The 26,686-nt window shown below is 38.6% G+C and overlaps 1 protein-coding gene across 3 annotated transcripts in view; it reads left to right on the top strand.

Moving 5' to 3' along the window:
* The window catches only part of LOC138758514 (low-density lipoprotein receptor-related protein 1-like), a 54,718-nt gene that overhangs the window by 3,851 nt on the left and 24,181 nt on the right, over positions 1-26,686 (top strand). For all 3 annotated transcript variants that reach the window (XM_069927531.1, XM_069927521.1, XM_069927539.1), the window contains exons 4-25: positions 758-877; positions 2,513-2,881; positions 5,254-5,376; positions 5,477-5,590; positions 8,368-8,487; positions 8,572-8,697; positions 9,026-9,197; positions 9,594-9,818; positions 10,352-10,470; positions 10,545-10,684; positions 12,368-12,509; positions 13,622-13,765; positions 15,336-15,707; positions 15,878-16,000; positions 17,532-17,651; positions 18,875-18,994; positions 19,197-19,322; positions 19,645-19,816; positions 21,278-21,502; positions 24,106-24,224; positions 24,310-24,449; positions 25,224-25,365. In XM_069927531.1, coding sequence (XP_069783632.1) covers positions 758-877; positions 2,513-2,881; positions 5,254-5,376; positions 5,477-5,590; positions 8,368-8,487; positions 8,572-8,697; positions 9,026-9,197; positions 9,594-9,818; positions 10,352-10,470; positions 10,545-10,684; positions 12,368-12,509; positions 13,622-13,765; positions 15,336-15,707; positions 15,878-16,000; positions 17,532-17,651; positions 18,875-18,994; positions 19,197-19,322; positions 19,645-19,816; positions 21,278-21,502; positions 24,106-24,224; positions 24,310-24,449; positions 25,224-25,365 — 3,573 coding nt within the window. The remainder of the gene's footprint in view (positions 1-757; positions 878-2,512; positions 2,882-5,253; positions 5,377-5,476; positions 5,591-8,367; positions 8,488-8,571; positions 8,698-9,025; positions 9,198-9,593; positions 9,819-10,351; positions 10,471-10,544; positions 10,685-12,367; positions 12,510-13,621; positions 13,766-15,335; positions 15,708-15,877; positions 16,001-17,531; positions 17,652-18,874; positions 18,995-19,196; positions 19,323-19,644; positions 19,817-21,277; positions 21,503-24,105; positions 24,225-24,309; positions 24,450-25,223; positions 25,366-26,686) is intronic.

The raw sequence follows: 26,686 nt of genomic DNA, 5'->3' as shown, positions 1-26,686 counted from the left end.
AAGGGGTATGGAGGCTGAACTACCAAGCGTATGAAAGTCTGAGGCCTAAGAAAGGTCCCTCTTAAAAGGGAAGGGTGTGGGAGATTGGTAGGGAAAGGGAGAAACTGGAGGAGGGGGTTAACAAAAATTTGAGAAGGCAAAATCTGGTTGGAGACTGCAGAGATGGAATACAAGGTATCCTTGGATTACCTTCACTAAAGATCCTGGTGACTTGCATACACTTGGCAGTTGAACCTCCATGCTCCTCCTGAGGTACAGAATTCCAACTTTCACAATAGGAAAGAGGGCAGGGTGGGAGAGGCTCCTCATTCCTGCATTTAGATATTTTTGGCCAATGGGAAAGTCACTCCAGTACCTAAACTCTATTTTAGGTCTGTTTAATTTTCATTGTATGACAAGATTTGATCTGCAGGATTTGTGCTATGTACACTATCACAAACATATTGTTGGTTGATGTTTTACAATATTCCAGATATAATCTTGAAAGAGTTGCACATAATTAGAGCAAGAAATTCACTCTTCTCCAAAGCCCATGGATTCTTTGCCTTTCTAATTATTTGCTGTATCTACATGCCAAATTTAGTGATGTATTCAGGGAAACGCTTTCCCTTTTAGCAGTAAAATTGAAATGCTAAGCCAAGTTAAATTTGCACCCAAACTTTTGTTTTATTCTGTTACTGAATACTTGGTTACAGGATTCAAGTCCCAATATATGATGTATCTGACCTGCTGCAATTTTTTTTTTTTTTTTTTTCAGACCTGAGGAAATGCCATTTCAATGAAATCAGCTGTGGCCCTGGCACTCAATGTATTCCTGCTTCCTGGAAATGTGATGGAGGAAAGGACTGTGAGAATGGCAGTGATGAAGAGAACTGTGGTATGTAAGATGTTACGGAGTCCAGAGGACCCCCAAAACCAGCAGCAATAGATATGTACCACAACACAGGGTTACTTAAACAAAATAGTGTTTAATTATAATTGAACAAGAAAACAGAATTAAACTTTAACTTATTACTTAACCTACCTAACCCTCTTAATTCCCCCCCCCCCCCCCAATACTAAGCGCAAGTGTGTGTAATGTATATTTAAGATTAGAAAAGTTCTTTGGATTACAGTCCAATCTCACTGGTTGCAGGCAATTCTTGTATTGTGCACAGAAGTTAGCATTAAAAAAGTTCACCAGGCTTTGGTGCTTGACAGGCAAATGGTAACCACTCAGGAGGGTTCTTGCTGGTTTTCAGAGAGGTTCCTTTTCCAGGACATCCACAAATAGTTCTTTCTCAATCAGTCTTGCTGACAAAACTTGCCCCCTTCAGGGATCTCCAGGTGATCCTCCTTCTTTCAGGTCACAGTTCAGACCGCCAGTCTTCTCCTTTGACCAGGCAGCCTTCCAAATTTTGCCAGCTTGTCCCTATGGAACTGATTTCTGTCTCTCCTTCTCCCTCTGTTTCACTCCCTCCCTCTCTGAGAGCAAAACTGTTTTCCATCTGCCTGCAAAGATCACATGCCCTCCCAGGCCAGCTGTATTCTGCACCTTGGTTGCTCTTTCTGCAAAAAGCACCCTGCAAAAGTCCTGCAAAAATTGTGTCTGTGTGTGTCTGTGTGTGTCTGTGTGTGTCTGTGTGTGTCTGTGTGTGTCTGTGTGTGTCTGTGTGTGTCTGTGTGTGTCTGTGTGTGTCTGTGTGTGTCTGTGTGTGTCTGTGTGTGTCTGTGTGTGTCTGTGTGTGTCTGTGTGTGTCTGTGTGTGTCTGTGTGTGTCTGTGTGTGTCTGTGTGTGTCTGTGTGTGTCTGTGTGTGTCTGTGTGTGTCTGTGTGTGTCTGTGTGTGTCTGTGTGTGTCTGTGTGTGTCTGTGTGTGTCTGTGTGTGTCTGTGTGTGTCTGTGTGTGTCTGTGTGTGTCTGTGGAAATTCCTCCTCGGTCACCTCAAAATACTCTGCCACATAATAGTTTTTTTTTAAACAGGTAGTCTGGGTTAAATCTGAAGACTGGTCAAAATTGTATTAAAATCAAGCTTGTCCTTTAAGGAAAGGGAAGAAGTGATAGATTTGTATTTTATCCAATGATTAATATGCACTGATCTTATTGACTATTTAATATTTCAATTTTTAAACAAAACTGTATAGTAGTTCACAGTAGGTTGGACTGCTGCAAATCAAGGAACATTGACATGTTCTTATTTGAATTGTGGCTTGAAAATTGATCTAATACTTCCACAAATCTCATTTTGGATATGAACATTTTCCAGCATCCTATCTTTTAAATGTATTGAATTTGACCTTGTAATAACATGAATTCTAAACAGATTTTGATTGTGTGGCAATAAGGTGCAATAGTTCAATTTCTATAAATGGGATTCTCTCCATTAGAAACACCACAGAAACCAATAGTTGTTTAATGCATTGGAATGCACAATCTTTTGGTAACATGAACCATAGTGGCAAAGGAATGATTACTTCCCCATGATGGCAGTTGCTCGTGATAAGCCTATTCTACTTTTTTTTCCCCCCCTCAGGCCCTTCCACTTGCAGTATATTTGAGTTCACTTGCTCCAATGGTAAATGTGTTTCCAGGATATTTATCTGCAATGGTAAAGATGACTGTGGGGATGGAAGCGATGAAAAAGGCTGTGTTCCTCATTCTTGCGGCAGTCACGAGTTTCAGTGCAAGAGTTCTGAGTGCATCTCCTTGAGCTGGTTCTGCGACAACGACGTTGATTGTGATGACCGCTCTGATGAATCTCCAGAAGTTTGTGGGCAAAGCATTCCGCGTGTAACTTGCTCTCCCAATGAGTTCCTGTGCGCTTCTGGTGAATGCATCAATCAGTATTGGCACTGTGATGGAGATGGAGACTGTGAAGATGGAAGTGATGAAGTTAATTGCTGTAAGTAACTGAAAGTCAGACCTGTTGGAATGTGGTTATCTGTCTGGTATTTGGATTTGTCTCTAGGCAATTCAATTGTGCTACCAAAAGATGAGCAAGATTTGCTTTTAAATTGTGCTTAATGGCCAAGTATTATAACTTTTGAAATGGATGTTTCGTAGGTTTAGACACCAATCCACTTGTCAGTGGACATGTGGAATTAATAGTCATACAACATGGAACTAGCTCTTTGCCCATCTAGTCCTTGCAGACCAAGTTGGCATTCTGGGCTAATCCCACTCTTACATTTGTCCATGCTCCTCCTGTCCAATTGTCTTTCTAATATCGTTGTGCCTGCTTCTGTGTGTGTGTGGTGTGTGTGTGTGTGTGTGTGTGTGTGTGTGTGTGTGTGTGTGTGTGTGTGTGTGTGTGTGTGTGTGTGTGTGTGTGTGTGTGTGTGTGTGTGTGTGTGTGTGTGTGTGTGTGTGTGTGTGTGTGTGTGTGTGTGTGTGTGTGTGTGTGTGTGTGTGTGTGTGTGTGTGTGTGTGTGTGTGTGTGTGTGTGTGTGTGTGTGTGTGTGTGTGTGTGTGTGTGTGTGTGTGTGTGTGTGTGTGTGTGTGTGTGTGTGTGTGTGTGTGTGTGTGTGGAAAGAAATGCATTGCAGTCCCTCCTAAATCTTCCCCTCTCAACTTCAATCTATGCACTCTCGTTCTCGAATCTTCTATCCTAGGAAAAAGACTCAGCATTTGATTTATCAATGTTTCATGATTTTTCTAAACTTCAAAGATTTTCCCTCCGTCTCTCTCACTCTAAGGAATAAAATCCCAGCCTATTTAACCTTTCCCTGTCACTCAAATCCTCTAGTCCAATGTTTTTCAAATGTTCTTTCCACTCTGGCAAACATGGCAAATAAATTTAACTAATTGTTCTTTGAGGATGTAACAATCAATGGTAGATGGGGACAGGTGGATATGGTATACTTAAATTTCCAAATGTTTTCAATAAGCTGCTGCATCAGATAAGGACGCACAAAATTTGGGGTAATACCATGGAAAGAAAATGAGTTGATCAATAGAAGGAACAAGTTGGGATAAAAGTATTTCCGGTTTCTGGGATGCTCCAGGGATCAGTTTTGGGCATGTAATTGACCTTGATTATACGTGATTTTGAGGGGACTGAGTGCAATACATCCAGATTTGCTGGTGACACTGAACTGAATTTAAAAAAAAATGTGTAGAGAACATAATCTCCAGCGTGTAAATCAAGTAAGTGGGAAAGGAACTAGCAGATGAAGAACAATTAAGGTAAATGAGATCATGCTATTTGGAATGAATACTAGTAAATCAGACTTTAAAGGGTGAAAATAAAATTGCAGCATCTTGTGTAAAGAGACATGGGAATGTTTAGTGCATGAATCTCAAAATTTTGGTATGTAGGTTGCACTTTATTGCTGGAGGGATTGAATTTGAGAAGAGGGAGATTCTGCTGCAACTGTAGAGGGTAATAGTGAGGCTGTTCCTGGAGTATTGTCCACAACTCTGGCCTTGAGAAGGGTGTACTGTCTTTTGGGGTGGTGCAATGGAGGTTCAACTGGTTCCTTTTAAAAAATGAAGGTGTCCTCTTGTGTGGATGGATTTCAGAAGGATGAGAATGAGATGTTGTAAAGATGCTGGATATTTTTAAATCTTGTGGATAAGATGAAGCAGAAGTTGGCACAGGAGACTGAAACTGAGCATATAACTTCAAGATTCAGGGGAGTAGATTTAAGGCAGTTAAAGAACTGCTTCTTCCAGAGAGTAGTGTATCTATGGATTTCTCTGCCCAAGGAAGCAGTAGAGGCTGTCGTTGAATGTATGTCAGATTTAAAAATAAGGGAATAAAAGACTATGGGGAACAAACAGATAAATGGAACTGAGTACACAACCAGTTGTACCATGATCCTATCAAATTGTAGAGCAGACTTGCTGGATCCGATAGCCTACTCATGTTATTGTAAAACAAATTATGAATTTCAACTTGAAGATAAGTTTGTAGCGGGCACACAGTGCAGAATGGCGAACCGCCACCATCAGTTCAGATTTGCCTGACACATGGCGGGCTAGCAGTGCTGGGGGTCAAAGTACAGCGAGTGGATCAGATGAAGCCCCTGCCTAAAGGGCGGGGTGCTAATGGTTCGTGGGTTTAACCTGCTGGTCCTGTGGACCTGCAGCTGTTCACTAACGAGCTTATTAAAAGGTAGGGAATAAAAGGTCTGTGTATGTCTGCAATAAACCAGTCTTGAGTTGACTACCTTTGTGTGTTTGCCTTTATTTAGTAGCATCTACTGTAGTAGCCGCTGCAAGGTTTCTATCAATGTTATTTCTCGATTAATACAGTATTTGATTGAATTTTAGCTCATGTGACATGTCGATCAGATCACTTAAGATGTGGTGATGGCAGATGCATCCCTGAAACCAAGAAATGTGATGGATTTGCAGACTGCTCTGATGCTTCTGATGAAGTTCACTGCAAGAATGGCAAGTCCATTGTTTTGTGATATGTGTGAATTTAAAACTTTATTAAACTCTGGATACTTGAGAGACTGCAAGTTTTAATATTGATATATTTTTAATTTAGACTGTACAAATCCAAATGAATTCAAATGTCAGAGTGGAGAATGTATTGCTATAACTAAAGTCTGTAACCATAAATGGGATTGTAAAGATCGGAGTGATGAACCCAACAAATGCCGTAAGTAGACTTAACAGAAACATTTGTATGAGGCCCTTCCTGTCAAAACAGCCAGGTAAATAATCATATTGCCTTTTTTCTCTTGAGGCTGCCTAACCAATATTTAAAGAAAAGATTGTTCAAGAAATATGACTGGCTTCAAAGAATGTGCATCTCAGAAGTGCAAGTGTTTGAGGGGGGAGGGGGGTGGAGAGAGAAGAAGAGGGAGGAGTGTGAGAAGGTGGTGAAAAGAAAAGATCCTTGCAGTGTTTTGCCAAAAATAAGCCATTATTTAAGTTCCAATTTGAGTGGAAGGTGCCAACAATACATCCAATAAAGTTCCTGCTAACAGATTAGCAAAGTGCATGTTTAAAACTTAGTTGAACATCCAGGACTTTGCTACTCTGAAATTTATGAACTATCAATCTGTCCTTTTGAACTATTCAAAGGCATGTCACCCACTTTGTTTCAGTTCATTTTTCATGTTTGTCCCATGCTCTATCTAATTCCTTCAATGTGTTTTTGTATTTCTTACCAATTTGATTTATTTTGCAATGCTTAATTTTGCACATTTTTGAAAATTGCAAGATGTTACTTTAAAAAAAAATCAAATTGATGAAGTAAATTATATTGCCATAAGTAAGTTAAGTGTATTGTAGGTGAATGCAAGTGTTTCATTCAAACTGATTTTTTTCCTTTTCTAATCAACTCTCAACTTCACCACTCCCCTCACTTATTCCATTCTCACCACCTCTGAATATTCTGCCCTCCACTCTTTCTGCACCAATCTCAACCTCTCTATCAAACCCTCAGATGAGGATGGTCCTATTGCGATCTGGCGCTCTGACCTCTATCTGGCCAAGATCAGACAAACAGCTCTTGGACACCTATTTGCTCCTACCAAAAAACATCACAATCGCTAGCGGTCTCTCTGAACTCACACTTCTGGTTATCTCGCTTCCACAGCCTCTAACCTTTGTTTCCCATCCCTGCATTCGGGTTCTACCTCCCAGCCAAGATCCATAAACCCGAATGTCTCGGTAGACTGATTGTTGCCAGTGTTCCTCCCCAAACAAACTGGTATCTGCTTACCTCAACTCTGATTTGTCAATTCTCCCTCCCCACTACATCCATGATACCTCCAAGTCCTCTTGACCACCTCATCTTCACCATTTAATTCAATCACTATACATTGTCATTCTCTTCCCCCACAACCTGTCCCCCACAACCTGCCCCCCTCCCCACCACCAAAATATCAAAGGCCCCCAAAGCCCTTCATTTATTTCTCAAAAACAGACCTATCTCCTTTCCCTCACCACCACCACCCTCCTCTGGCTGGCAGAACTTGTCCTCACCCTCAATAACCTCCTTTGACTCCTTCAACTTTCTCCAAGTCAGAGTTGGCCCTCGGTACCTGCATGGCCCCAGCAATGCTTGCCTTTTTGTTTGCCATGTGTAGCAATCATGCTACAGTCCTACACAGGCAAGACTCCTCAACTTTACCTCCACTTCATTGACGACTACATTAATGTTTCCTCAGGCAGCTAAGGTTCATTGACCTTATCCACTTTGCTGCCAACATCCATCATGACATCAAATTCACTTGGTCCATCTCTAGCAACACTTTCCCCTTTCTTGATCTCTGGGGACAAAATCTCAACTGGCATTTTCTACAAACCTATCAACTATTTGACTACACCTCTTCATACCCTGTAAGGATTCCATTACCTTCTTGCAATTCCTCCATCTCCATTGCATCTGCTCCTAGAATGAGGTCTTCCATGCAGGAGAATCTGAGATGTTCGCCTTCAAAATACTTTCTTCTACTACTATCAACTCTGCCCTCACCTGCATAGCTTCTATTACTGGCTCATCTTCCCTAGCCCCCACACACAAGGGCAGGATTCCCCTTGTCATCACCAACCACCCCTCCAGCCTTTGCATCCAATGTGTCATTTTTTGCCACCTACTACGTGATCCCACCACCAGTCATATCTTCCCCTCTCTCTGCAGGGACCACTTCCTTTTTGACTTGTCTGTTCCTCCCATCCCACCAATTGTTCCCTTGGTACTTACCCCTGTGACAGCAAGAATTGCTACATTTGTGCTCACACCACCTCCCTAACCACCATTTGAGGCCTAAACAGACCTTCCAAGTAAAGAAACACTTGTGAATCTCCAGGGGTCATCTACTGCATCCTTTGCTCCCCTTGTGGCCTCCACTATATCAGAGAGACTGGATGCAGACTGGGAAATTACTTTGTTTAACACTTTACCTCTGTCTACCATAAATAGTGGAGATTTGTCTGAAAAAGCCATTTTTTAAATTCCTTGCTCCATTCCCATGCTGACATGTATGTCCATGGACTTGTATGCTGCCAGACTGAGACAACCCACAAAATGGAGGAATAACACCTTGTATTCTGTCTGGGCATTCTCTACCAGATTGCATTCACATAGACTTCTCTGGTTTCCATTAACCATTCCCTATCCCTGTCTTTTTCTCCAGTTCGCTCTGTCTGTGCCCTGTCTTCACAGATTCATCCCCTCCCCAATCAATTCTCACCTTTCCTCTTCTGTCTTTTCCATGTCCGATTATGGCCTTTTGCTCCTCCCCCTGACCTTTTATCCTTCCTCTAGTACCTACCTGGTTTTCGCTTGTACCTTGAAGGGCTCTGGCCTGAAATGTTGGTTATGTATTTTTTTTTTTAAGATCATGGATGCTGTATAACCTGCTAAGTTCCTCTAGATTATTTTGTTTTCCTTCTCTAATTCAATCTCCATTTTTTTTTTTGTAGGTCTAAATGAATGCTTGGTGAACAATGGTGGGTGTTCCCATATTTGTCAGGATCTTCCTATTGATTATGTATGTGATTGTCCTGCTGGTTTTGAGTTGATAGATGAGAGGACCTGTGGTGGTAGGTATACTAGATCAATCCACTTTTAGAATTTTATTTCCTGCCTGAACATGGGGGTAAACTCTCCCTTCCTTTGCCCTGCAGATATTGATGAATGCCAAAACCCAGCAATATGTAGCCAAACTTGCATCAATTTAAAAGGACATTATAAATGTGAATGTCAAGGAGGGTATCACATGGATCCAGCTAATGGAGTGTGCAAGGCTGTAGGTTTGTTGTTGAAATTGACCTGCTGAAGTTTGGGGGGGGGGGAACGGGGGAAACGGGGGATGGGTTCGCTTTAAAAACTCTGCAGTGTCCAATCTTTTGCATCCATAAAGAAATGGTAGGGGACTGCAGTTTGCTGTCTTATACAATGGACTGCTTCTCCACATTCTAATGTTGCCCAGGATTTGTCTGAACTAGCTTCCAGCTGACCTGCTTTTCTAATGCAAATTGTGGCTGATCATTTGCCTGTCCTGAGAAGATGATATCTTTTAATCTATTTAAAGCACTTGCATAAATACAAAATATGGCCTTAGACTGGATTTTTCTTTAGGGAAAGAACCTTATTTGATCTTTACAAACCAACATGACATTCGTAAACTTGGGGTGCATCATCAGGAATACACTCATCTGGCTATGCGGCTGAGAAATGCTGTAGCATTGGATGCTGATGTCGCAGATGAGAAGGTGTTCTGGGCTGACTTGACACGTCAAGCAATTTTCAGGTAAGTTAAATTAGAAGATGCTCAAAGTTGTATTTATGTTTTTTAATTTAGCTGATTCAGCTGAAGTATTTGTAATTCAGACCTATTGCAGGCTACATGAAGTCAATGCTGAGTAAATTTGTATTTTTCTCACGCAACTGAACAAGTTTTTAAAATTACAGACTTGAAGAACAAATCCACAGGAAATCCATCGTTCGAGGGGATCTGGTTTAATATTGTTTTCCTTGAGGGATCTAAGAAAACTAACAGATTGTATAGCAGCAAGTTGTGTGTGATTGAGGTTGATGTACCCCCGTGCGTTTTTAAATCCTATTTGATTATCAGAGTTGCACATTGCAAAACTGCAGCATTTTTATTTGGAGAACTCTGCATGATGAAGACTTTTTTGTTTTGCAGCATGTCCGTGAATAAATACAAAAGTGTATCTGGCTATTCTTTACTACTTGAGAATTTGAGTAATCCCTCGGGAATTGCAGTGGATTGGATCTACAAGCATATCTACTGGACTGATCGGGGTACTAAAACGATATCGGTGGCCACGATGGATGGATCAAAAAGAAAGACCCTTTTTGATGACAAAGTGATAGAACCAGCTTCTGTAGCAGTTGATCCATTATCAGGGTATTATTTGTTAATGACTTGTAGAAAGCTTTGAATCACTTCATTATACATGCTAATGTAATTTTCAGACTAACCCTTAAAACTGCATGTGGGATTTTAAATAATTTTGCAAGTAGGTGAGAGTTTGGGAAAGCCAAATTTGGAGTACAACTGTGATTGAAACTCCAAGGGAATGGAGTAAAACAATTGAGTATCAATTGTAATACATGAACTGGAATTGCCTGTCTACAGCACCTAGCTTCAGGAGCAAGAGGCCAAGAAAACCAAGCCACTTGGAATAGACCGGAGTGGGCAGGGGAAGGGAGAAGAGGAAAGAAAAGCTTGTGATTGGAAACAGTGGGCCAGAGATTTTTCAAATGAAGGATTAGTGTGGGAAAGAATGACTTTTCTGTAGTAGTGATGTTGTTGTCAACATTAAACTGGTTACATTTGAAGTACAATTCACTTTTATAAATAGCATGCTTAGTTGATGCTTTTTGATGGCTTTGAAATATTTATCATAAAGCCTGATTATTTTTTTTCACTCTTATTAGATTTATTTATTGGTCTGATTGGGGTGAACCAGCAAAGATAGAGAAAGCAGGAATGAATGGTGTTGATCGACAGATCTTGGTTGATGAAGAGATTCAGTGGCCAAATGGCATTGCACTTGGTAAATTGACTTTAAAGGATCTTTTGTAATCTGGATTATAAAACTTGGATTTACATCTTAAATTTTCTCCTCAGACACTGTGAAAAGTTCCCTCTATTGGGTTGACTCAAAGTTGCACACTCTGTCAAGTATAGGTCTGAATGGGCAGGGTAGAAGAACTGTGCTTTTCTCAGTAGATTTCCTTTCTCGACCTCACAGCGTTGCAGTATTTGAGGTGAGGCTTTTTACAAATTAAACATTTGTTACACATGCAAGTTTAACTCCACAACTTGTTGCTGAATAAGGACTGATATCTCAATTCATAATTGTACTGTATTCTTGATGTGCACTCGTGCACCCTCTGAAAATGGATATTATTACAAAACCATTAAAGTTGCCATTTAGACATGGGATCGCATGTGAATTTCATGTCACCAGCCTGATGAATGAAGGAATTTGGATTGAGTTGGTGATACCAAAACAGACAAAGCTGAATATTTGTATATAATGTTACTAACGTGGTTCACGGTGAAGTACTAAATAAATTTTTTTTTTTTTTTTAAAGAGAAACTTCGTTTTTGTGTACTATCCAACTCTTAATGTGTCCAACTTGTGACCTATGGTTTTGAGTGAATGTATCCAAATTTGAATGAGTTTGATATCAGGATTTGATTTGATCCTTGACCTTAATATGGAGGAGTAAATATTCCGGTCTGCCCTCCATTTGCTTTGGTTAGGGTATAATTCGCTGCAAGATGTAATAGCAATATAAATTTGAGGAAATTGTTTGTCAAATTGCTGGATAATTTGGTAAAAGAAGGAATTTTAAATAGTCTTTAAAAAGTCAAACTTTTTTTAAAGACAGTATTAGTGCCATTATGATCTCACTGCTATTATTTCAAGTGCTCCCTGATAAAGCGTACACTGGTGTGTAATTTGTAGAAAGATGTAGTGTTGAAAATATCTTTCATCTCTAAACATCTAATTAGAATGTTCTGCTTTACCACCTTGTTTGCCTCTTTAAATGCTTGTTGGACTCGACCAGTGGTTCCCAACCTTTTTTTCTTTCCATTCACATACCACTTTAAGTAATCCCTATACCATCAGTGCTCTGTGATTAGTAAGGGATTGCTTAAGGTGGGATGTGAGTGGGAAGGAAAGGTTAAGAATCACTGCTCTCGACTCAATTTTTATTGAAATATTTTGCTTGAGAAAAATTGTCATTGGCCCATTTCCTTTGGAGTTGTGAAACTGTGCACATAACGAGTCAATTAGGTACAATTACAACAGTGGTTTTCGACCTTTTTCTTTCCATCTACATCCCACCTTAACCAATCCCTTACTAATCACAGAGCACCTATGGCATAAGGAATATTTAGTGGTATGTGAGTGGAAAGAAAAAGGTTGGGAACCACTGGACTAGACTAATAGTCCACTTCCATTTCCATTTATTTGTGGACTTTTTCTAACATTTTCCAGGCAAGAAATGCAGCAAATGTTTCATCAGGTCTGTGGGGACCTGTCCAAGTGGTTCTTGGATTTTTCACCTGAATGTAGAATATTTTTTTTTCCCCCTTGGCTTGTTTTCAGGAACTCTGAGGAATGTTTTTTAATAATTCTCTTTCTCTTCCCTTACCCCCCCCCCCCCCCACCTTTACTAATTTCTAGTGTGGAAACTATCTGATAAATACTTGAATAGCCCAAGTTTCTACCAAAGATGAGGATCGTATACTATGTACAGTAGTTTGGGTACAAATGGCTCCTTGTCATTGAGTTACATTGTCATAAATATCAAACAACCAACTTTAAAATGTTGGGTGTGATTCTTTACTGTGGAATTCATTTGGTGCTTTACAGAATGATACTTGGTAGAAGATTTTGAAGATGATTTTTTTTAAAGTAAATAAATATTTTTCAGGATCGTGTCTTCTGGTCTGATGAAGACACAGAAACTATCTATGGAGCCAACAAATTTACAGGAGCAGATATTCAAGCTTTAGCTTCTAATCTCCAAAAATTTCAGGATCTTGTCATTTATCATGAGTTAATACAGCCTCTTGGTAAGCAGTGAGAGTTGGTGTGGTTTTCTTTATACCCCCAAAGTGCCAAGTTATGGCACTGTAGTGTAATTTTAAGATTGCTGAATGACTAAATTCTGCTGCTTTGTCACATAACATTTAAATGTTTAATAAATGTACAACTTTGTCTCCAGTGTCCTGAAGAGTTTAATTTTCCATGGACTCGTGGCTTTGGCCAGTAGGATTGCATGTGTGTCTGTTGCTGCCAGATCCTAGATGTTATTGGATATTTAAAATTACAGGAAAATGTTGGTTCTTGTCAACTTTTAATTATGCAGCATGGAAGTGGGCTCTTTGGTCCAACTTGCTGACAATGACAAAAAAAAGTCCCACTGGTCTTTGTTTCAACCATACATGTTCAAACCTATCCATGTATTGGTCCAGGCCATCGTTTCTTAAACATTACAATAGTACATGCCTTGACCAATTTCTCTGGCCACTTGTTCAATACACCCACAATCCTCTTTTAAAAGAGGAAAAATCCCCTCTATATCCTATTAACTTTCCATTCTACGCATGCCCCCTTAAATCTGTCCTTTTTTAATCCTACTCTCGGTGAAAGACTGTGTTCGTCTGATCGATTCCTCTCATAATTTTGTACACGTGCTCAAAGGAATAAAGCCTCAGCCTCTCCCTATAGCTTGTGTCCCTGAATTCTGGCAACATCCTCTTAAACCTTCTTTGCTCCTGCCTGAGTTAGACAATATCTTTGCCAAAATTGAATGCAACACTCCAAATGGGGCCTCTCCAAAATCTTTAGTTTTTTTGCTGAATTAGCAATCCTGGTTCATTGACTCTATTGTGCTTTACATATAAATGTTCATCTTTAAAAGCTGCCGCAGTTCAAGATTACCTGTCACATCTTATCATTTGCTGCATAAGTAGAGCTCAATGACCTTGACTAAGTCAGCAACTTAATGGCAGATTAGTTGGTCATTTCAGCCAAATTAAAATTGCCAAGTAATATAACTGAATTTTAATCAAGTATGTATTTAACAGTGTGAATAAACTGTCTGAAAAGATTTGGATATAACAATTGTTGCAGGGTTGCACTTGTATAGATTAAATTTTGCACCTGAAAACTTTTTTTGCAGGTAAGAATTGGTGTAATAACACCTTGAATGAAGGTTGTGAATACATGTGTCTCCCTGCTCCTCAGAAAGATATTTCCTCTCCAAAGTATTCCTGTGTATGTCCATCTGGAATGAAGGTTGAAAATGGGCAATGGTGTAAAACAGGTAATCTTAATTTGGCATTTTAAAAAAAAAAAGTGCCTGGAGAAACTCAGCAGGTCAAACAGTGTTCTTTGAATAGCAACAATACATAGAACACCACAAGCACAGTACAGATCCTTCAGCCCTCCATGTTGTGCCAAACTATATTCCTTTGTGTGTGTGTGTGTGTATATATATATATATATATATATATATATATATATATATATATAAAAAACCCTCCTTACCCTGTAACCTGCTATTTTTCTTCCATCCTTGTAGCTGTCCAAGAGTCTCTTAAATCCCCTTAATGTGTCAGCCTTCACTACCACTCCTGGCAAGGCATTCCAGACCTCAACAACTCAATTTCCCGATATCTCCTTCATATTTCCCTCCCTTAATCTTATACATGTGTCCTCTATGGTTGTTGTTCCCACCCTAGGAAACTAGTCCAATCTATCTATGTCTCTCATAATTGTGTAGATCTCAATCAAGTCCCTTCTTACCCTCCTTTGTTCCAAAGAGAAAAGTCTCAGCTTTGCCAACCTTGCCTCATAAGACATGCCCTCCAATCCAGGCTACATTTTTAGGGCTGAGCCCTTCATCAATACAAGGGAAAATATAAGCAGGCACCCAAACAGAAGGGCAGAAGTGGGGGGCGGGGGGTGGTGGTGATGAGAAAGATGGGGAGTTTTCCAATGGGGAGCAGTGAGAGAGAATCCCACAGAACTCCCTTCAGAGTTATTCTAATTTGTTCTTTGTTCAAATTTGAATCAAAATTTCAATGACTTGATCTTCAGAAGCAATTTTAAAAAAACCTACATTTCTGATCACCTTTATACTTGGATATTTGGAATTGATATTAATTGATAATAGCTAGAGCAACCTGAGTGCTTAGTGGTTCACTGCATTTCTGAAGCAAGACCTTCTACAAACAAGTTCTAAAATGAAGCCTTATTTTTGGCATCAACTTTAATTAGATTTTAAAGCTAAATGCTAAAATTGTATTTCAGCTGCACATCCTCTTTCAGTCATTACTTCATGTGAGATTCATGAGATCAGCTGTGGTTCTGGATCTCTTCAATGCATTCCTGTCTCCTGGAAATGTGATGGTGAAAAAGACTGTGCAAATGGTGGTGACGAGAACTGTGGTCAATGTTTTATTTTCAATTTGTTTATAATCTGATCCTCCTATTAATGACTAATACTGTCATCCTTGTATATTCAGCTAGAAACCCAATTGAAGATACCTGTTCCTCTCAGACTAAACTTTGGATCCAGAGTTTTCCAATTTAAGATAAACTCCAGCTAGCACCATTCGATTAGATGAAGGTGTGCAGATTCAATGGTGTTTCCAATATCTTAAATGTCATTGGGTGTGTTGCATTTTATTTACTGCTGAAATCTCTGTCTCAAATTGTGATCTACTAACTCTTGAATTTATCTTTCCCTTGTTAGAATTTGCATCCTTCTAAATTTCCAATGGTGATCTTCATTTAAATTTTCTATAGCTGTATTATAATCAAGACCATTCAGAATCTACTTTTTTTTTTTAAAATGCAGAACATTTTATAAAGTATTTTGTTCTCCCCAGGCTCCTCTACTTGTAGTGCTCTGGAATTTACTTGCTCAAGCGGCAGATGTATTTCAAAGTCTTTTGTTTGTAATGGCGAAGATGATTGTGGTAATGGAAATGATGAAAAAGGCTGTATTCAATCACTCTGTGGATTACATGAATTTCAGTGCAGCAATTTGGAATGTATTCCTTCAAGTTGGTTGTGCGACAACAATATTGACTGTACCGATAAGTCTGATGAATCAATTGAACAGTGTGGGCGAGCTCTTCCTTCTCCTTCTCCTTGCATTTCCAATGAGTTCTCCTGCAATTCTGGGGAATGCATCCATCACCAATGGTACTGTGACGGAGATGTTGATTGCAAGGATGGAAATGATGAAATTAACTGTCGTAAGTAAATACAAATAGTGGGGAGTGAAGGGAGAGGAATTGGTTGGTATTTTAATACTTTTAATTTTTAAAGGTCAAACTTTTTTCTTGTTGAAAGTAAAGTTGAGATTGTTTCTAGGCTAACTGGTGTACCTTCATTATTATGAAGCAAACCATTGTTTCTTTTTAAGCCCCTCGAACATGTCGACCAGATTATTTCCGTTGTGGTGATGGCTCCTGCATTCATGAAGGCAGTAAATGTAATGGATACAGGGAATGTACTGATGGAAGTGATGAATTTCATTGTAAAAATGGTGAGAATATAACTTTGTTATGCTTCTTTTAGCCAAAATGGAAGATTTGTAATTATGGAACTTTTGAAAACCAATGCCCAACTTTGGCTTCTGTTGTATGCTATAAATAGTATGCAACAAGACTCTTCAGATACTGGTTGAGCCAGAGGCTCCCTAATCATCCAAAATATGTGCACACGTTGCCAAAAATGGTACAAGATTACCAAACTTTGGATTTGTGGCTTATTACTGACAAGTAAAACTTCTCAACTAGTTGCTAGTTAATTGTTTTGCTGGATAAATGGTGATCTAAAATATTGCATACTTGTTCAGTGGGTAAAAATTAACATTTGAGCTACACTGCCATGAAAATACTGCAGCTTTAAAGGTGCGATTAAATAATGTGCTCTACTGATTTTCTTCCAAGCTGTGTAACAGGTGAATGTGGATCTGCTTGCCAAGATGGCAGATTGGTTGACTGTAAATGTGCCAATTAACAAGAACTTGAGCTTTGTAAAAGGCACATATTCTAAAGAGCACAACTTGAATAATGTGGTCAAATTCTCATGCTGCCCACTCTGCTTGAAGGGTTACAAGGAGTGTATGTGGACAATACTTGAAGGGTTTGAAGAAGGGGGGATAACTTGAATAATGGTGAGCTGAGCAGAGGCTCGAATATGCATGATGTGTACTCTGAGAATGGAGAGTGAATGGGTGGGGGGTTCCAATTTGGAGTCATTTGAAGAAGGCAGTCAATTTGATCTAAATTTTGACAGTAATGTAGGTTTTATCTCCTGCAAGACAGAAACGTTGTATTCCACACTGTTCCAGCAAATAAAACATGCAAAAGTTTGAAGTTCAGAATTTTGGCACCCAATTGGGAGTAGTTTTCTGAGGAAGGAATGCAATTCTTTGATATTCCCCATTGGAAGGACATCTACTACACTCAATGCAGGTGGAAAGCAATAAATATAGTGAAAGATTCCACACATCCCACATGTAAACTGTTCTCCCTTCTGCCATCTCACACGAGGTAGCATAGCACTTGGGCCCTTGCTTCCAGAGTGGGAAAACAGCTTTCCCCCTCCGCGCCCCCTCCCCCTCCCAAGCCATCAGGCTCCTGAACTCCCATACAGATGAGCATAGTGTACCATGGACTTTCAGTGTATAAGTCTTAGTACCTTTAATATTTTAATGTTAACTTCTTTCCTAACTTGTATCTATGTAAATATGCTTTGTGGTCCTGGAGAAATGTTCTCATCCTACTGGCCAAGCATGGTATGAACGGTAAGTTGACTTGGAAGTTGCAAAGTAAAATGCAGATGCTGGGTAACATATGATTGTACACTATCTGGAAGTGATGGAGAATTACTGATTTGGTTCAGTAGCCTTTCAAATGATTACGAAAATAGATCATTGTGAATGCAAATTCTCTTTTCTCAGGTGCTGCCAGGCTGGAATATTTCTAGCACTTTGTTTTGGTGGTGATTTTAAAAGTCTGCAGAAGAACAAATAAACACTAAAAAAGTGGTGTTTATCATTTCTCATGTAGGCTCAGTGTGTAACTTGCCATCTTACTTCAGATGCCAAAGTGGTGAGTGCATAGACCTAGCCAGAGTATGTGACCACCATCAGGACTGTGCGGATCGGAGTGATGAAACCTCTGAATGTAGTAAGTGAAAATTAGTTTGAATGGGAATATTAATGGTTAAATTATGTACTCCTGTTGGCTGCAACACAAAGTCTAAAGTAGGAAACACTATTCCTTTGGGATAAATGATCCAAATTAAATTTTAGCGTGTTTCCTCTAGCCATTCCTTAATGCATATAGGATTGTGCAGTTGTCTTGCCACCTAGCAGCACATTTCATCCCTACAAACCTTCCTTGTGGATGCCTTGACTCACTTGCTGTGTATCTGTTTTGTATTGTTCATTCATGAGATGGATGGGAAGTGGGCGCTAATTGTGTATAATTATCTGCTGGAGTAGTCGCGTTATTTTTTTGCATTTCATGTAACTAAATCTTTAGCCAGAAACCAGTGATGCAATTTAGAGTTTGTCACTTGTCTCCATTTCTTGACCCAATTCTAATCCAAAAATAACCATACAAGGGTTGTGAAGGTCATGCTATCATCACTTAATTAGCAGTGTAGGCCTACTTGTTTAAATGTCCCTCAAACTTTGGGGAGATAGGGTTAGCTTAGTGATTACTACAATGGTGTTACAGCACCAGCAATCCAGGTTCAAATCTGGTGCTGTTCTTTCTATGACCACATGGGTTTCTTTACCATGCTGCGGTTTCTTCCCATCTTCTACAGACCTCCAAGATCCGTAGGCTAATTGGCCTTGAGTGTATTTGGATAGCACATTCTCAAGGGCTTGAAGACCCTGTTACCATACCTTTTAATTTTTAACAAACTTTAAAAAAAACTAGTCTATTTATTGTCCCTCAAACTAGTGAATTTTAATTCTTTTAAGTAATGTACCAAGGTGTTAGTTTTTCAATAGAATTTTCTAGCTTTTTAGCAACCCCAAATAATACTCCAGATACTGGACATTAGTTACAGTAAGTCAAAAAATCTGAATGCCAGAAATCCAGACCATCTGAGAATTTGGACTTAAATTTTTTGTATTTAGCAGATGCACAGAAGTTGTGGAAATTATGAATAAATATTTGTTATTTTTTTTATAATTTGTATTTTGTATGGAAAAAAGTTGTTAATAAACAGTCAAATTTACCTGTCAACTTTATTCTCCTTACATTTGAATTTTAAAAGTATTGTCCAAAAATTTGGCATGTCCTGAGCAGTCAGGATTTTGGGACTTTTACCGTACTGTGTGTGGTTTCCTGTTTAGTTTTAAGTCATGAAACTAAAATCCCGATGCACTTTATAGATGTCAATGAATGTCTAGTGAACAAAGGTGGATGTTTGCATATTTGCCATGACCTTCCCATTGGCTACAAATGTGGATGCCTTCCTGGTTTCGAGCTGTTTGAAGAAAGATTCTGCAGAGGTAAATTTTAATCCTAATGGCATAACCCAAATGTTTTAAGTTAATTGTGCACCTCACCCCAGGGGAATTTGCAGTTGACAATGGGGGATGCAAGGGGAAGATTAAATTGGCATACACGAGTGATGGATGGGTAGTATGAATATGCTGCAGCCCCCTTTTTCCTCTAAATCACACGATGATAACTAAGAATAATTGTTTTTAGACATAGATGAATGTCAAAATCCTGACACATGTAGTCAAACATGCATCAACAAAATGGGAAGTTTTGAATGTCTCTGTAACAAAGGATATCGAATGGATCCAGTGAAGGAGAGTTGTAAGGCAATGGGTAAGTAGAACATGTATTCAAATAACTTAACTTTACAAAGTGCTCCTTGGTTAAAATATAACCCTTGTTCCTAAGCCATGGGGCATCATCTTAGTTGCAATTCTAATTTTCAGCAAAGCCAAATGCCTTGAATAAAACTAATATTACATTCAGTTTATTAATGGCCCTCTGGAAAGGAATCGATTTAAATAGAGGAGCAGACATTGCTTTTCCAGGTTTTGAATGAATTGCAGCATGGTGTTGAGGTTTATTTGCAATTTATATTTAAAAAAAAAAGTTTCCTGTTTGAAATTCCAATTTTCTCAACTGAAGTTTTTTTTAGGGGAAGAGCCTTGCTTGGTTTTCACTAACCATCATGAAATTAGGAAAATTGGATTGCGCAAAATGGAATACACAGTGATAGCCTGGCAATTGAGAAAAGCTGTAACACTTGATGCTGATATTGAAACGCACACTATCTACTGGGCTGATTTGATACAAAAAGCAATTTTTAGGTATGTTCTTCTGTGAAGCCTATCTTGACCATGAACATAAAATGGGATTTAGCACAAATGAATTGAGGTGCTTTCATTTTGAAGTTGACTTGCAGTAATTTATTGTGCAGATCCATTATGATACCATGTACCATGTTTCATTAAATATGTTTCAATTCATTCTAGAATTAGAATATGATGGCACAAGACCATTTTGACTCGTGCATATTCTGGTTGAGGGAGGGTTTTGTGGTGGAAAGTTAAGTGTCATTTAACTTCGTCCCATATTCTTGGACTAGATTAGTTGCTTTACAGATGATGGATCTGGCTTTTTTGAATCTATACTTTAATGTATGGGGATTTACTTAAAGCAAAGAACTGTAAATTTCAGTTGGACATCATCTATTCATTTTGATCTTAAAATAATTTTTTCACAGATGCCTCATAAAGCATTTGCTACCTTTTTTGTATTCTTCTGAACTGTAATGTTTCCCTGGTGCCCTGACTCGATGTTTACATTGTTCCAAATATAGCCCTCCTAGTTTGTGATTTCTGTAGCTAAATTTCCAGTCTCTGACATCATCCATCTTTTCCATATCTGTGTAGTCTTCTATCTTGTAATAAGACCAGAATTGTGGTTAATGTTTCTAAACACAGCTTCAGCATAAACTCCTTGCTCTTGTACTCTATCCTCTACCAATAATGATATGCATGTTTTTTTTAAAATTTTTTGGGGATCTTTAGATGGATGCTCCAAGAATGATTGAATAATTACTGCATTTTGTATGTTTTTAAACAAAAAAAAGGGCTGAGCATGGGCTTTGAGTATTGGCAGCCTGATCACTTGCCATTTTCTTTTTGCTCTTGTTGCCAAGGCAGTTAGGATCCAATCATCCTTGGATACCATTACTGCATACCATGTGGTACCTTGTTCCTGGTAGACGTCTTACCTAGAATGCACCATTTTTTATATAATAAATAAATAAATAGATAGATAGAAATCATCTGTAGTTTCTTCAAGTTTCAAAGCATTTGAAATGTTTCTGCTCGAATTGGACCATTGGCACGGAACTCTGAATTAAAAGAAAATGGGCAAGGTGTAGGATTATTTTCAGCTACCAAATATTACAAAAAAAATCTATTGGTTATACAATCTGAACTTAATTTTGACACTGTTTTAATTTAATTGTCTGATTTGTGCAAGTAGCTTAAACTGATCCAAGGACAATGCCTTGGATAAAATGGGCAAGTTATTGTAGGCATAAAGATGTAATTCCAGTTGAAAAATAAATGAACAATGGCCATGTTGAAAGGAGTATTTTGTTCAGGCTTAAGTTAAAAGTTATCAAATTAACTTCAGTCCTGCTTTTTATGTTTATAGTGGAATCTGGTGGTATTTTATTTCATGCAATGAAGTTGCAAGCACTTGAAATGGATTGACTTTTAAATAGTTCTAATTAGCACTTTTTAAAAACCCAACAGTGCATCCATGGATAAAAATAGAAACTCAGTGCAAAAATCCAACCTAATCAAAGACCTAGGTGTTCCTGTGGGAATTGCTGTGGACTGGATCTATAAGCATCTTTACTGGACTGATTGTGGCACCAAGACGATATCTGTTGTGAAATCTGATGGAACAAAAAGAAAAATCCTATTTGATGAAGACTTGAGGGAACCAACTTCCATAGCTGTTAATCCACTCTCTGGGTAATAGTGTATCACTGTTAATTTGGAGTAACTAGCATCTTTGTTGTTTACTGCTTTCATACTTTGGCTTCAAAATTCCCAGATTTGGTCTATAATCTTTTTACCAAAACATTTTCGAGCATCAACAAATTCATTATTCAGATGCACATTGTGCTCCTATTGTCTTTTACGCACAATTGTTCATAGACATTTGGATACACAACCAGGCCCCCCCCTCCTCCCTGACTGCCTTGCAACCTTTGACAGTATTATCGATTGTACTGGTACAATCATCTCACAATTGGTCCTTTACTCTGCAAGCAGTCATAATTCAGAGAAATAACATGAGGTTTTGCCATTTATGGACAAATTTTCTGGTGGACCTTAATATGTATTTGATTTTCTCCAGTTTAATGAAGAAGCTGACATCCTTAATTCTTTGTGTAATAGAAGGACCCCAATCAGACTTCAAGTGTAACAAGATTAGACGCTTGGCTAATAGGGATGCAATGTAAACACTATTGCATCTTTCTGCAGTGAATTTGGCAGTTGTCAGAGATTCCAAATATTCTAGTCAATGGGCAGGATTGCAAAATGATTTTAAATATTTCAGATAGTGTTCAGAAGACTCAACTCCAGAATTCTTGCAATTTGGGGCACTGATAAAACAAGTGTCCTGGGTGGCAAGGGGAGCCATTACAAATGCATTTGTCCTCTATTTTTGGATACAGTCTGGATTTAGAAAATTGAATCCTGTGCAGTCCCAAGCAAGTGCAGGAGGTGATGAAATGGATTCTCTCAATAGCCTCCTCCTGCAGGTTGTTCTCAATTTCTACTTCCCATTCTTGCTCCCATTCTGAATGGCATTTAATTGACATAATAGAGATACAAGTTGTTGAAATTGTCCCCCTCTCTCTCTCTCTCTCTCTCCTGGATTGGCTGATTCTAGATCTTCCCAGGGTTGTTTGACAGGTAACGGAGGGAAGCTTGGGAAAGACTTTGGAATAAAATGTTGAACCTGAAAGTAGCAAAATAAGTGTGATGCAGGGTAAGTGATGTGTATGACAGAGGTGAAGCTGCTAAAGATTCCATCTGCATAAAGATCTTGAAGATATTTGATACATTTAGTTTGCTATGTATTTTGTTTTAAATCAGTGACTGAAGGTAAATACAAGTGTTATTTAAGGGACCCTGAAGATATGCCACTGCCCACTTAAAGTGATGTCTAATCTTGTACCAAATTTTTACCATATTGAGCACCATTGGGTTGTTGGTTTGATTAAAGTGTTTTGTGGGCAAAGAAGAATATAACCACATTGGTGAAAGACGACCATTTACAAAATGACTCTTTTACTTTACATTCCCCAGAGTTCTCCTAGTGTACCCAGTGATTTAGCTTGTGGACTGCCCAGTAGTAAAATGGAAAATTGGGAAGAGCAAGTCATCCACTAACTTTAGTTTTGCAATAATGCTTTTCAAATCCTTGGAGATTTCCTGTTGCAAATAAAGGAGAAAATTATTTTATCCAGAGAGGTGAAAAAAAGAATTTTAAGAAATACTGTAGTTTGAAACGAGTAAGGAAATGTTGGTAATGTGTTCATTAATTTATTCTGCTCATTAGTGACTGGGGCAAATTGCTCCATCTCTGAACGTCTGATTTCACCTGGTCAACTTCAAAATATACTGGGGTTGTAGGTTAATTGGGCAGCATGGGCTTGTGGGTCAGAAGGGCCTGTTACCATGCTATGTGTCTTTCTTTTTTTTAAATGTATATATAATTGGAGAAGGTGCATGTGATGTTTACACCTAGGTACTTGAAACCTGATTTACTAAACTGTAAAGACAGGTTGGATTGATGAAGTTGCAGAGCAGCTCCATTGATGGGGTAACATTCACTCTTTTGAAGATGCAATTTATAATCTGAAAAAGGGCTGAGCTCCTCCAGAATGGATAGAATAGAGGAAGTGCTTCTCTGTGGCTCTGTCACAAACAGCAGCAAGTAATTGACGTGTAATTAAACTCTATTCTTGTACATTTTGTACAATGCCTTTTAAGATGGGGGAAGACTAACATCATTAATAATGGTTCGATTATGATGGCAAAAATAAGAGCAGATAGACCACCCAGCAGGGGTGTCCCCTATAATATTTCAACCAGTCTTGAATGCTTTATTTTAACATTTCCACCAGTTAGGAATTTACCTGCCAATGTGTAGATATTTAATGTTAATGAGTTATTTGTTGAATTTGAGATACTAATTTTATTTGTAAATGTGAAACATTAGGGTTTGAGGATAAATGCAATTTTAAATCCAACCAAAAAAACCTAGAATTCTGCAGGTAGAGCAATGACTTGAAATGAGAGAGAATCGTCAATAATTCTGTTCCAGACCCTGGATCAGAGCAGTGTGCAGTTTGTGATCCCTGAATGCTAGATGCATCAAATCTCACTGAGGAATGTGCTTGTAATTTTGTGCTGACTTATCAACAATCATTCAACTTGGAGTGACAACTAAATTTTTGGCCTTCCAGTTGTCATGGGTGCAAATACTCTTTAAACCTTGATGCCAGCTTAATTTTGGGTCATAATTTTAGTGTTTTAATGATATTATTGTATGTTTCAAGATTTATTTACTGGTCAGACTGGGGTGAACCAGCAAAGATTGAAAAAGCAGGAATGAATGGTTATGACCGTAATCCTCTGATTACCAGAGATATTGAGTGGCCACAAGGCATTGCTCTTGGTAAGTAGACTGCCCAAATTGACTCCAGTGCGCATAATGCTATATTTCACTTGTAATGCAATATAATGCTTTTTACCTCCTACAGATCTTGTGAAAGGTCGCCTCTATTGGGTTGACTCAAAACTACATACATTATCAAGTGTGGATTTAAATGGTCAAGATAGAAGAATTGTATTTGTGTCAAAAGAATTCCTAGCACATGCTCTTGCAATTACAATATTTGAGGTATAGTCTAATTTTGCTCATCTATTTAATGTAGTTTCTGACTTCTTTATGTGTAATCTATCTTGAAATCCAGTGAGCCCTATCTGTTACAAACACAATGATTTGCATACTACCTGGTCTCTTCCTCACCTGGTTCCTATAAGGATCCTATTGCTTTGTTCCAGGTATGTTGCTGTTCCATTTGTTCTGACAATGTCTTTCGAACCAGAACTTCTAATTATTTTCCTCCATCCACAACCAATTATATTTACCATCACCTAGTCAAGTCTTCCCTTCAGTATTCCAAAAATGTTTCCTTCTAGGCATAAACATTTTTATCTTAATATTTGATGGGTGTTTCACATGAAAACATGGTGCTTTGTCACCAGAAAGTTCTCCTAGCATCAATGCTTCACTGTATTATTGCCAATCCCTTGACAGATTGATGCAAACTTTAATATTGGTCTCTGGATAATTTGTGGAAAGCTTGGTTTGCCAAAAAAGCACAAGCATGAAATAGGAGAAATTCTTTAGGATTATAGGCAGAGGACAAAGTTGGATGATTAACTTTTAATAGCAGGAATTGGCGAGATTAAAATTGAATTGAAGCCATTCTAAAACTGATCAGTTAAAAGTAATTCTGACATTGGTCAGTCAAAGATCACTGTTTCATTTTGCAGTTGTGGTCTTTAATTTCTAACAACTGAACAATCAAGTTGCAGATTGATTCTTCCATAACGAGCAGTGAATAACCAGGAAACTGCGATGCCTTTATACTTTGCTGCCTTGTTTTAGGATAATGTCTTTTGGATTGATGGGGAAAGAAAAACACTTTATGGAATCAACAAATTTACAGGCTCAGATATGATGCTTTTGGCTGACAACCTTCATGATCCCCAAGACCTCATTACTTATCATGAGCTGACTCAACCATCAGGTAAATTTTGTCCGTGTTATTGACTTGATAAGTTTTTGTTGAAGATAACCATGGTGTTTTTTCAACTCTTGCATACCTTCAAAATCACCAACCTGAGTTCCAATATCTTAGGACTTTCTATTTTTGATCTTGTGGTTCAGGATAACCTAAACTTTCCTCTCCATCTCAACTTGGTACAGTAAAATCCTCATTATCTGGAATTCATCAACAAACTCAAAACAAGTGACAAAAAAAATTGAAGAAATATGCTACTTCAATCAACATGAAATTGTTACCACGATTTGGGAAAACTGCAATCATTTCCTGTTTTGTGTAATTATTCAGTTATAATGAGATCTTTCTGGAATTTTCTTGAAAACTTGAGTTGCAAGTGAATTCTGTGAACGGCCCTCAATAAAATATGTGCAAATGACAATCGGACTCAGTGTGTGCCCCTATTAAATATGGATAAAAGAAAATGTGAAAAAGAATCTGTCAGTGATATTAAAGGAAAAGAAAAGCATTTACTTTAGAAGAAAAAGCACAAATATAAAGAACAAGGAAAAATTGCATCATTTTCTCTAAGCATGGAAATTACTTGAAACCGAAGCCCATTAATGATTTGAAATGAAACAACTACTTCATCTTTGTTTTTAAGATTGAAAGCAAATACCACTTTGGACAAAAAAAATTCAAACCAAAGCTTTAAACATCTTTTTGATGCCTCGAGACGCTGGTCATGGCCAGAATTGACATGTACATTGCAATTTGGCTATCGTCACAATCGCTCCACAGCAGCTGCAATATTGCTGACTCTCCACTCAGCTCTGGTCATTTCAAAGAGCAATTCATAGACTACAGATCATCCTTCAATACCATAATTCCTTTAGTGCTAGTCAAGAAGCTGCAAACTCTAGGCCTCTGCACTCATCTCTGCAACTGGACCCCTGACCCATTAGAAGATCACAATTTGAAAAAAATGTCATCATCGCACTGTGGTGCTCTGAAGTAGCAGTGAGCAAGCACAAATTTCAAAACCTTGCACAACAGGCTTTATTCCAGTAGAAGTCTAAACACCAGTTCAAGCCTTGGTGGCTCCCCACATGACCAGCTCAGGAGGGGTCGGCTCAGGTTTATATTTAGGTTGGCTGATTGGCAGCTGGCCAGGTGGAGTCAGCCCCTTGGGTGGACTTCCTGCAGGTACAGAGATCGCCCTCTGCAGTAGGCTTGTGGTCATATCACCATATTCACCCCCTTAAAATTTGTTCTGGTGGGGGGGGGGGGGGGTGTAAAACAGTGCCAGGTGGTGTTTACAGATTCAGGTGGTCTGACGGCTGTTGGA

Source organism: Narcine bancroftii, chromosome 1 (genome assembly GCF_036971445.1).
Source record: "Narcine bancroftii isolate sNarBan1 chromosome 1, sNarBan1.hap1, whole genome shotgun sequence".
NCBI lineage: Eukaryota > Metazoa > Chordata > Chondrichthyes > Torpediniformes > Narcinidae > Narcine > Narcine bancroftii.
This window is presented reverse-complemented; position numbering and strand designations above follow the sequence as displayed.